At 46.4% G+C, this 12710-nt stretch overlaps 1 protein-coding gene across 18 annotated transcripts in view; it reads right to left on the bottom strand.

Annotated features, from left to right (window-relative positions):
- The window catches only part of MICAL2 (microtubule associated monooxygenase, calponin and LIM domain containing 2), a 392610-nt gene that overhangs the window by 253405 nt on the left and 126495 nt on the right, over positions 1 to 12710 (bottom strand). For all 18 annotated transcript variants that reach the window (XR_013262554.1, XR_013262555.1, XR_013262556.1 and 15 more), the window contains exons 4-5: positions 11076 to 11192; positions 8544 to 8645 (exon numbers count right to left, since the gene is read on the bottom strand). Coding sequence is in view for 15 of the 18 variants with exons in the window: in XM_077453572.1 (XP_077309698.1) it covers positions 8544 to 8645; positions 11076 to 11192 (219 nt within the window). In the remaining 3 variants the exon portion in view is untranslated. The remainder of the gene's footprint in view (positions 1 to 8543; positions 8646 to 11075; positions 11193 to 12710) is intronic.

Genomic DNA, 12710 nt, shown 5'->3' with positions numbered 1-12710 from the left:
AAAAGGAGTGCGAATGTTTAAAGGGTCAACTGTATATTGAATCACATCAATATTTTTGGTTTTCGTTTTGGATAAGGTGGGGAAGGAGAAAACGTTTGCAAGGTCACGCTCACCTCTTCTTTGTTTCAGAGCCGGGTCTCTACTTTGGAGAGTGGCCAACTCTCCTGCTTGGTGCCAATTTTACATGGCAAACCGATATGCAGCTCGGTATTCAAGCAACGAGTGGATACACCAAAACCAAGACCCCTGCTGCAGTATGTTCTGTGTCCCCAGTGACCTCTGTGACCCCTATGCACTCCTGCGACCTCTGTGCACTTCTATGTCTCCAGTGACCTCTGTGCTCCAGTGACCCCAGTGTCCTATGCAAGCTCCTGTGTCTCCAGTAATGCCAGTGACCTCTATGCACTACTGTGACCCCAGTGTCCTATGTAAGCTCTTCTGTCTTCAGCTACCCCAGTGATCTCTGTGAGTTCCTTTGTCTCCAGTGATCTCTGTGCGCTCCTGTGTGTCCAGTGACCACATTATACTCCTGTGTTTGCAGTAACCTCTGTGCTCTTCTGTATCTACAGTGGTCCCAGTGTCCTATGTAGGCTCCTGTGTCTCCAGTGACCCCAGTGAGCTCTGTAAGCTCCTGTGTACCTAGTGACCTCTTTGTGCTCCTGTATCTCCAGTGGTCCCAGTGTCCTATGTAGGCTCCTGTGTCTCCAATGACTCCAGTGTCCTGTGTAAGCTTATGTGTTTCCAGTGACCCCAGTGACCTCTGTGAGCTTCTGTGTGTGACCCCCCAGTGTCCTATTTAAGCTCCTTTGTCTACAATAGCCTTTGTCCATGCCTATGTTACCAGTGACCCAAATGACCTCTGTTCGCTCCTTTGTCTATAGTGACCCCAATGTCATCTGTGCACTCCTGTGTCTCCAGTGACCTAAGTGACCCCTGTGCAGTCCAATGGCCCCAGTGTCCTTTGTGCGCCCCTGTGTCCAAGTGACCCCAGTGTCCTATGTAAGCTCCTGTGTCTCCAGTGACCCCAGTGACCTCTGTGAGCTCCTGTGTCTGCAGTGACCCCAATGTTCTATGTAAGCTTCTGTATCTCCAATGGTCTTTGTTCACTCCTATGTTTCCAGTGACCCAAGTGACCTCTGTGTGCATTTGTGTCTCCAGTGACCTATGTGACCCCTGTGCACTCTAATGGCCCCAGTGTCCTCTGTGCACTCCTGTGCCTCCAGTGACCCCAGTGACCTATGTAGGCTTCTGTGTCTCCAGTGACCTCTGTGCACTCATATGTTTCCAGTGACCCAAGTGACCTCTGTGTGCATTTGTGTCTCCAGTGACCTATGTGACCCCTGTGCACTCTAATGGCCCCAGTGTCCTCTGTGCACTCCTGTGCCTCCAGTGACCCCAGTGACCTATGTAGGCTTCTGTGTCTCCAGTGACCTCTGTGCACTCATATGCTTCCAGTGACCCAAGTGACCTCTGTGCGCTCCTTTGTCTACAGTGACCCCAATGTCCTTTGTGCACTCCTGTGTCTCCCGTGACCCATGTGCACTCCAATGACTCCAGTGACCCAAGTGACCAATGTAAGTTTGTGTGCCTCCAATGGTCTTTGTCCACTCTTATGTTTCCAGTGACCCAAGTGAGCGTTTTGTCGGATATTCCGACTGTGTGTGGTCTACATCAGACTGTTTACATCGGACCAAATTTTCCAACTTGCCGGAAATATTTTCCGACAAAATGCTCCGATCTGACATACTCCGATCATGTGTAGAGAATTCCTATCGGACAAAGTGCCACGCATGCTCAGATCAAATTCCCACATCAAAGCTATTGGCTACTAGCCTGAATGTAGTCCCATCGTATCATGTTGTCGGAAAATTTTATAGCCCAGCTGGAAAACTTGGTCCGTCAGATACACCGACGGAAACAGTCCGATGGAGCCCACACACTGTCGGATTATCCGACAACACGGTCCGATCGGACATTGTCCATCGGAATGTCCGACCGTGTGTACAAGGGCTTCTGGGAAGGCCATCCACAAGGTTTAGGAGTGTGTCTATGGGAATATTTGACCGTTCTTCCAGAAGCACATTTGTGAGATCAGGCACTGATGTTGGACGAGAAGGCCTGGCTCGCTCTAATTCATCCCAAAGGTGTTTTGTCAGATTGAGGTCAAGACTCTGTGCAGGCCAGTCAAGTTCCTCCACCCCAAACTCGCTCATCCGTGTCTGTATGGACCTTGCTTTGTGCACTGGTCCAAATCATTTGGTGGAGGGGGGGGGGGGGGGGGTTATGATGGGGGGTTATTTTTCAGGGGTTGGGTTAGGCCCCTTAGTCCCAGTGAAGGAAACACTTAACACAGCATAGCAAGACATCTTGGACAATCTCATGCTCCCAACTTTATGGGAACAGTTTGGGGATGACCCCTTTCTGGTCCAACATGACTGCGCACCAGTGCACAAAGCAAGGTCCATAAAGACATGGATGAGCAAGTTTGGGGTGAAGGAACTTGACTGGCCTGCACAGAGTCCTGACCTTAACCCAATAGAACACCTTCGGGGTGAATTAGAGCGGAGACTGCGAGCCAGGCCTTCTTGGCCTGACCTCACAAATGCTCTTCTGGAAGAATGGTCAAACATTCCCATAGACACACTCCTAAACCTTGTGGACGGCCTTCCCAGAAGAGTTGAAGCTGCAAAGAGCGGGCCAACTCAATATTGAACCCTAAGGACGAAGACTGGGATGCCATTAAAGTTCATGTGCGTGTAAAGGCAGGCGTCCCAATACTTTTGGTAATATAGTGTATATATTATACACGATCTTTATGAAATATCACATACACTATAAAGCTAAAGAAAGCCTTTAAAACACTAAAGACGCCAGTTAAATGCCATTAAAAGGAAATCTGAAACGTGACGAATTGTACGGCTTCTCTTTGTAGGAAGTTCGTCGTTTTATAGGATCCTCGGGCTGAATTCAGCTTTATGCCGCCAGCTGATGTTTGATCGCCGCCGTCATCCAGAGAGGTGGTTGGATACACCCGTGTATTGTACCACCCGGGAAACACCTTAGTAAATAACAACCTTCACCCTCGGGGGGGGACAACACCGACACACCGCAGAGTCAGAGGACTGATAGAGAGGACATTGCAAGGAGACTTAAAGGGTAACTCCACTTTCGTGGGGAGAAAATAGAAAATAAAAAAAAATAAAAAGAATCTAGTATATACAATTTCTACACAAGTCACATTGTAATTGAATGTTATTAGAAAATGACATTTCCTTTTCAATGTGTAGTCCTGTAATTCTTGGTAAAATGCCACCTGGAGGTGTTCTGTACACAGATAGTATACAGAGCGGCCCCCCTCCCCCCAGAAATATAATTTCCTGCTTGTGTGATTGGCTCACTGATTTTCCCAGAAGTCTGCACTAAGATACAAGTCAAGTTTTGGGCATCCACTGCAGCAAAAAATAAAAATTTTGGTGAGATACTCCCAAATCACGTCTGAAGGGATGCAAACCCTGCCACTTGCCTCATTAGAGCCCTGCAGGTGCAGCAGCTGACTGATAATTCTAAAGTCACTCATATTCACATGCACATGGACACAGACAGACAAACAGCTGTTTCTTCAGAATAAGAAAAGGTCGGAATCTACAACAAAGTTTGTTAAAATCCCATGCAATCACCCAGAGGGGAGGGTTGGTTTTTTTGTTTGTTTTTTAACAAAAGTGGAGTTACTCTTTAACTGCTGGGGGACTGCCCCCATAGCTGATATACTGCTACAGGGCGCCCCCTCCCTGTGCAGAATCACCTATATATACTTTGATTCTGCACTTCCGGCTAGAGGGTGCGCGCACGCCATCGGAGGGCTGCTTCTGCTGTGAGGGTGGTGCTCATGTATTCTCTAGCCGGAAGGGCAGAATCACACACACACATTATATATATATATATAAACAAATAGTAGAATCAGTCAGCGCAAAATATTTAAAAAAAAAATCTATAAAGCTAAGCAGCTGAAACACTGAAGGTAGATATAACAAAAACCTCAAATAAACATTAAAAACAAAATAGTGCAGCGCTAAGATATATATATATATATAGGTGATTCTGCACAGGGAGGGAGGGCCCTGTAGCAGTATATCTGCTACAGGGCAGAAGCTGATCTGCGGGTGCCGGGCACTGAATGTCCGCCAGCACCCGCCGATCGTCGGGCAGAGACACAGAACGGAGCACTGCCTATCTGTTCTGACCAGGGGGGGTAGGGATGGATTTTGTGTCCCTTTTAAAGCAAGTAATAAAAATACAGTAAAAGCAGCACACATAGCACAGTAAAACACTGGCTAGGCACACATTTAACCTTTTTGATCGCCCCGGATGTTTAACCCCTTCCCAGCCATTCGTGTCATTAGCACAGTGACGGTGCATATTTTTTAAGCACTGATCACTGTATTAGTGTCACGGGTTCCCACAAAGTGTCAAAAGTGTCAGTTAGTGTCCGACTGTTCGCCGCAATATCGCCGTCCGAATAAAAAAATAAAATAAAATGTAATTAAAAAAACATTCCAGTATATATACACCATAGTTTGCAGACGCTATAACTTTTGCGCAAACCATTCAATATACGCTTATTGGGATTTTTTTTTAATCAAAAACAGAATACACATTGGCACAAATTTATGAAGAAATTGAATTTAAAGTTTTTTTTTATTGGAAATGTTTTATAGCAGAAAGTAACAAATATATATCTATATATATATATATATATATATATATATATATATATATATATATATATATATATATCTATATATATATATCTATATATATATATATAGATATAGATATATATATCTATATATATATCTATCTATATATATATCTATATATATATATATCTATATATATATATATGTATATATATATCTATATATATATATATATATATATATATAAATATATATCTATATATATATATAGATATCTATCTATTTATCTATAATTTTTTTTTTTTTTTTAAATAGTCGTCTTTTTTTTATTTTTTTTGTTTGTTTATAGTGCAAAAAAAAGAAAAAATACCACCAAAAGAAAGCTCTGCTTGGGGGGAAAAATGATATACATTTTGTTTTGGGGCACAGCGTCGCACGGCCACGCACTTAAGTTAAAATAACGCAGTGCCGTATCCCGAAAAAAGACCTGGTCATGAATGGGGGGGGGGGGGGGGGGGTAAAGCAGAATACACATTGGCATAAATGTATGAAGAAAGTCGATTTTCTAAAAAAATTTTAAATGTTTTATAGCAGAAAGTACCAAAAAATAAATAATATATATATATATTTATTTTTATTTTTTTCATTTGTCGTATTTTTTTATTTTTGCTTATAGCGCAAATAATAAAAACCACTGAGGTGCTCAAATACCACAAAAAGAAAGCTCTGATTGGGGGAAAAAAAATTATATAATTTTTTTTTGGGCCCAGCGTCGCACGGCCACGCACTTGTCAGTTAAAATAACGCAGTGCCGTATCGCGAAAAATGGCCTGGTCATGAAGGGGGATAAATCTTCCGGGGCTGAAGTGATTAACTGAGGGCAGATTTAGTCGCACAATTACAACTCCTGTTCAGCCAATCTAAGGATGAAGATTTTACCCCAAAGGCTGAATGACATTTTAAATACAATTTATTCAGGACCCTCTCTAGTCCCGGCATCATAAATAATTGATCCCACCCCGATTTCTAACTAAAGACATAAATACTTTTTTATTTTTAGAACTGTTACAAATTTTAGCTCAGCAGATCAGCGGCCTCCATTGTTTGCATTCAATGCCTGTCGTGTTGGGTGGAGTCACGGCTTCCCATAGAGATGAGCGCCTCCACCCAGCCAATGGCTGCGTCTGCTCCGCCCTGCGCTGCTCCTCCCTGCACAGTACTAATTATTTTCCGATTGTCTCTTAATAGCGATGATTTGTCTCCAGATACTTAAAAGGCGACTAATCCTGAGTCACGGATCTGAGAACGTCGTCTAGGAATGAGTGCAAATCACAAAGGACAGGGATTGTGAATCCAGCGTCAGATATAGTCGTTCGTGATAAGTAACGTGTCAGTTCAACACTTTGAGGAATTTATTATCTTGTTTGTTATTCTGAAGAAATAGCTGTTTGTTTCTCGGTGTCCATGTGTAGAATGAATGGGAGTGATTTTATAGTTATCAACCAGCTGCTGCACTTGCAGGGCTCCAATGAGAAAAGTGGCAGGGTCTGCATCCCTTTAGGTGTGAGTATCTCAGCTAAAAATGACAGTTTTGTTGCAGGGGATACCCAAAAATGGACCTGTATCTTAGTGCAGACTTCAGGGGAAAATCAGATAGCCAATCACACAAGCAGGAAGTGACATTTCTGGGGGCGGGTAGTGTTCCTTACACCACCACTGTACAGAACGTCTCCAGGTGGCCATATTGCATGTTACATAAAATTGTAGGCTATGTATTTATTATTTATTAGATTTTTTTTTTCTCACGAAGGTGGAGTTATGCTTTAAGTCTAATCTGCTTATATTTTGCCTTCCCTGCCCCCTCCCTCCCTTGCCTTCCCTCACTTTTCTTTACCAACATGCTAATGCTATTTTTAAATGAAAGGGGTTGTGGGCACTGTGGAGGGGGGGAGGGGCAGATGAACTATTTCCATATTGCTGGGTTTAGTAACACTTCAATACTCATGTGTGTTGCTGAGCCTCCGTGACTGAAAGAAGTGAAATCCAATGAATAGAAGGGGCGGGCCGGGACAGTCAGGCTGGGGAGGAAAGGTCTAGATAATGCTGGATGTCCTCCAGACAGGAAATAAGGCGGGGCGCTATCTGACTGGCTGCAGCTTCTGATTAATGTTGTGAGGAGCTCACAGTGTGCAGTGAAATCAGAGGAAGCCGTTTCAGTCCAGGAGAGGAGCTAGCAGTGGCGGCTGTTGTTTTTTGTTGAAGGGGCGGGGTGGCAAACAACCACTCCCCCCCTTCGCTGTATGCCAGTCCACCGGCACCTACCCCATCTAGGCAGCGGGCACATCGGGCAGCAGCAGGGATTGGGCATCGGCGGGCACAATCGGGCAGCAGTGGGGGTCGGGGCATCGGGCAGTGGCGGGAACCAGAAATTGGCGGGCACATCGTGCAGTGGTGGGGATCAGGAATTGGTGGGCACATCATGCAGTGGTGGGGATCGGGCATTGGTGGGCACATCGGGCAGAGGTGGGGATCGTGCATTGGTGGGCACATCGTGCAGTGGTTGGGATCGGACATTGGTGGGCACATCGTGCAGTGGTGAGGATCGGGCATTGGCGGGCACATCATGCAGTGGTGGGGATCGGGCATTGGTGGGCACATCGTGCATTGGTGGGCACATCGTGCAGTGTTGGGGATCGGACATTGGTGGGCACATCGTGCAGTGGTGGGGATCGGACATTGGTGGGCACATTGTGCAGTGGTGGGGATCGGGCATTGGCGGGCACATCGGGAAGTGGTGGGGATCGTGCATTGGCGGGCACATTGTGCAGTGGTGGGGTTTGGACATTGGTGGGCACATCGTGCAGTGGTGGGGAACGGACATTGGTGGGCACATCGTGCAGTGGTGGTGATCGGACATTGGTGGGCACATCGTGCAGTGGTGGGGATTGGGCATTGGTGGGCACATCGGACAGGTGTGGGTATCGTGCATTGGTGGGCACATTGTGCAGTGGTGGGGTTTGGACATTGGTGGGCACATCGTGCAGTGGTGGGGATCGGACATTGGTGGGCACATCGTGCAGTGGTGGGGATCGGACATTGGTGGGCACATCGTGCAGTGGTGGTGATCGGACATTGGTGGGCACATCGTGCAGTGGTGGGGATCGGACATTGGTGGGCACATCGTGCAGTGGTGGGGATTGGGCATTGGTGGGCACATCGGACAGTGGTGGGTATCGTGCATTGGTGGGCACATCGGGGAGTGGTGAGGATCATGCATTGGGGGCCACATTGGGCAGTGGCGGGGATCGGGCATTGGCGAGCAAAATCGGGCAGTGGTGGGGATTGGGCATTGGCAGGCACATCGGGAAGTGGTGGGGATCAGGCATTGGCGAGCACATCGGGCAGTGACTCCTGTGTCTTCTCCTCCTCCTAGGCGTCCAATAGGATCTCCTGTCCTTTCAACCAATCGGGTGACGGGTATCAGACCCGCTTCCCGATTGGCCGGGAGGAGTATCAGTGCTGAGCCCACCCTATTTTGAAGCCTATTATGTGCCTCTGGCTCCAATCAGGTGCTTCAATAAAAACCCCCGCCACTGTAATTCATGTGCCCGGCGTCCTGAAAGGGGCCGGGCGCATGAATAGGGGGTGGCGGCCGTGGACTGGATAGAGCATGGGGGTGGCGGCCATGGCTCGGATGCCCCTAATGGACGGGCCGCCACTGGGAGCCGGTACAACTGTACAAGACTGAAGGGTAGGCCGGGGGTTCAGATTTAGGTAAGTGGTGAAGTAGAGGTTCATTTTAAGTCGCGACCAACATGGGATTGGCACCATTAATAATTACAATACCTTCCAAGGTGTTCCTGCGTCCGTCCGCCCCGATGATGGTATCGAATTCATAGTCCGATAAGGGGTGATCCTGGGGTAGGTACTCCGCCCTCCAACCAACTTCTGGGGAAGGAAAATGAAGAGGTCATTGAGTAATGTATGTTATGGGGGGGGGGGGGACATTACAGTCAGGGGTGAATCCAGAACGAGACACGGGGCGGTTGTCTTATCAATCTGTTCTGGGTAAGACCCCCCAATCCAGGTCAGACATAACTGCAATCTGATTGGCTGCTGCTTGGTGCAAACTGTCAGTGCTATACAAATCATCTATAATAATAATAATAATAATAATAATAACCAGCACTTTTTGTGTAAAAATCTGTATTTTTTTGCAAGAAAATTACTTAGAACCCCCAAACATTATTATTATTATTTTTTTTCAGCAGAGACCCTAGAGAATAAAATGGCGATCGTTGTAATGTTTTTATATCACACAGTATTTGAGCAGCGGGTTTTCAAATGCAATTTTTTTGGGGGGAAAAATGCACTTTAATGAATGTTAATGCAAAAAAAAAAAAAACACAATATATAACTCCAATATTGGTAAATTATAAAAGATATATAGAGTATATAGACACCTAGCATGTCATGCTTTAAAATCGAAAAAAATATATAAAAATATTTGAGCTATGTTAAATAAAATTAAATAAAAATCAAATGATATCAAACCACTGAAGAGGCTGTCCACAAGGTGCTAAACCATAATAATAATAATAAAAACAACAAAAATAATAACAAAATAATAAGATACCATCATCATCATCATCATAATTACAACATTAACAACAATAATAATAATAGCAAAATAATAATAATAATAATAAATTATAATAAATGTCATCTGCGAGAAACATCTTGGTGTTGACACTTGCACATCTGGGCTTCTGTATGGGAGAAACAGGGAGGGGCGTGGTGGGAATGCAGTGGGCGTGTCCGGGAATGCAGTGGGCGTGTCTGGGAATGCAGTGGGCGTGTCCGGGAATATTTCACTTTTGTAGCAAACAGGTGTTCCCACTTCTCCAAATTACTAACAGGGAGGGGTGTGTTGAGAATGCAGTGGGGCGTGTCTGGAAATGCAGTGGGCGTGTCTGGGAATGCAGTGGGCGTGTCTGGAAATGCAGTAGGCGTGTCTGGGAATGCAGTGGGCGTGTCCAGGAATATTTCACTTTTGTAGCAAACAGGTGTTCCCACTTCTCCAAATTACTAACAGGGAGGGGTGTGTTGAGAATGCAGTGGGGCGTGTCTGGAAATGTAGTGGGCGTGTCCAGGAATGCAGTGGGCGTGTCTGAGAATGCAGTGGGCGTGTCCGGGAATATTTCACTTTTGTAGCAAACAGGTGTTCCCACTTCTCCAAATTACTGACCAAAGTCATTAATTCCTAACGGCACTCACCTTGCTAATGTGCATGAGCCAAAAAAAAAAAATGGTTAATAAAGCCCCCATGTGTTCTGGTGCAGTGCAATAATAAAAAATAAAAAAAAGGTCCATGCGCTTTTTTCTGTTTGATTTTCACATGTAGGGCAAGCCCATTGAATGAGAAGCCCTAAACGGGGCTCATATAAAAAAAAACGTTCCCCTGCATCGGTGTGAACAGAGTCTAAGCTAAAATGAGTGACTTTGCCTAGGCTGAGAGGATGTCATCAGTCTGCTGCAGGCAGGAGGAAGCATTTCCTCAGTCTCCTCTCCCTCAGTGATCAGTCTGCAACCTGCAGCAGGGGCTGATCTGTGTCAGTCAGCTCTCTCCCTGAATCTCATTATTTACTAGACTCATTCCCAACACAACAAGCCGCGAACAGTTTACTAATCGCCGCGTTGCGCAGTACGGGTGGGGAGAGCCGCCGGCAGCACATGACACCGGCCCTCCGCTGACTTAACAGGCTATAATTTATTGTCACCGTCTCATTTTTTCATTCTCTCGGGTTTCAGAATCTTCCAAAATTCCAATTTGTCATCACTTTGTGATCATGATGAAACCTTAGACCGTCTTCCCCTGTCCCGGCTAAAATTATCCCGCCAAAAGCGAGCAGGCGGAGGATTAGTCGCCGCGTTTATCCAGGCACGCACCAGGGGCTACCAGGAGATGGGGAAAGGCACCGACCTGTGCCGGGAGCCGCGTCCAAGTTTAGCGATGACGTGGCCGCAGATTGGCTTGTCCTTAGAACTTTCGCCTTAGATGACATCAGTGGACACCTATCGTATGTAAAATGCGTGTTTATCTTTCAGGTGTTCTTTCGTGCGACGCGTATAGGGCAGCCCTTTGATTTCAATGGTCTGACCTACACACGACAAATGCAGCAAAGTAGCTTTTTTTTTTTTTGGCACATTCTGGTTTGTGGATTTTTTTTCCCCTGCATGGGTTTTGCCACACCCTTGCAATCCAAAAGGGGTGGGCCAGACTGGGAAGGAAAGAGCTAGATGATGCTGGGTGTCCTCCAGCCAGGGAATGAGGCGGGATACAATACAAAATGTTAATTAATTATAACAAAAACATACTTTGGTTCTCCTGGTCCTCAGGTGGCTCCAGAAGTTTCACAAATTCGACATTCACGTGGATCTCGACACCGTGCAGAAGAGCGATCTTAAACAACATGAGCTGCAGCTGCCAGATACCTGAAAAAGACATCGACCAATAGGAAACATCGGGCTGTATGATGTCACAATACAATCCTCCTACATAGAGAAATATAGATCATCAATGGGGGTGAGGAGCACCTAAAGCTGCTCCTCTGCAGAGGGCTGGTCCCACCAATGTCACCTGGAAAACTGATATTTCCGGGGGGGGGGGGGGGGGGGGGGGTTGCGGATCTCCTGGGTCCACCCCTCAGCTCTCACTGGTAGTTCCCTCCAACCTCACATCAATATAGGATACAATGGTAACCTGGAGGTTGGCGGGAGGAACCAGCTGGGTTCTGCTGTGGTGGACGGGGACCAGGACATTGAGTGTTGGTTTTACTGGCAGACCTTGGGGCACTGAGTGTCAAGATCTGCAGGGATATAAGTATTTTTTCTCCAAATTATTGCCCACATGCCGAATGTGACCCTTTACTTGCCTTTAGCCGGCCCTTGGGGCACTGTTCCTACCACTGATATAAGGGAAATTACTCCCATTGATGGTCCTTATTCTTTCCACTGACACCGAAGATAGGGCACTATTCCTTCCACTGACACCAAAGATGGGGCACTATTTCTTCCACTGACACCAACGATGGGGCACTATTCCTCCCACTGACACCAACAATGGAGCACTATTCCTTTTACTGGCACTAAAGATCGGGCACTATTCCTCACGCTGATTCCAACAACGGGGAAGTATTCCTTTCACCGGTATATACAATGAGGCACCATTTCTTCCACTGACACCAACAATGGAGCACTATTCCTCCCAATGACTGCAACAATGGGGCACTATTCCTTTCAATGGCACCAACAATGGGGCACCATTCCTCATGCTGATTCCAACAATGGGGAACTATTCCTTTCACTGGCACCAACAATGAGGCACCATATCTTCCACTGACACCAACAATGGGGCACTATTCCTCCCAATGACTGCAACACTGGGACACTATTCCTCCCAATGACTCCAACAATGGGGCACTATTCCTTTCACTGGCACCAACAATGGGGCACCATTCCTTTCACTGGCACCAACAATGGGGCACCATTCCTCATGCTGATTCCAACAACGGGGAACTATTCCTTTCACCGGCACCAACAATGAGGCACCATTTCTTCCACTGACACCAACAATGGAGCACTATTCCTCCCAATGACTGCAACAATGGGGCACTATTCCTTTCACTGGCACCAACGATGGAGCACCATTCCTCACGCTGATTCCAATAATGGGGAACTATTCCTTTCACTGGCACCAACAATGAGGCACCATTTCTTCCACTGACACCAACAACGGAGCACTATTCCTCCCAATGACTGCAACACTGGGACACTATTCCTCCCAATGACTCCAACAATGGGGCACCATTCCTCATGCTGACTCCAACACTGGGGAACTATTCCTTCCACTGATAGCAACAATGAGGCACCATTCCTTCCACTGACACCAACGGGGGGAACTATTCCTTCCACTGACTCCAACGATATGGCACTATTCCCCTTACTGATACA

The sequence above is a fragment of the Lithobates pipiens genome, unplaced genomic scaffold (genome assembly GCF_037356315.1).
Source record: "Lithobates pipiens isolate NorthernLeopardFrog02 unplaced genomic scaffold, aLitPip1_a1.2 Scaffold_24, whole genome shotgun sequence".
Classification (NCBI taxonomy): Eukaryota; Metazoa; Chordata; class Amphibia; order Anura; family Ranidae; genus Lithobates; species Lithobates pipiens.
The sequence above is the reverse complement of the archived record's forward strand: the minus strand, read 5'-3'. Positions and strand labels throughout refer to the sequence as shown.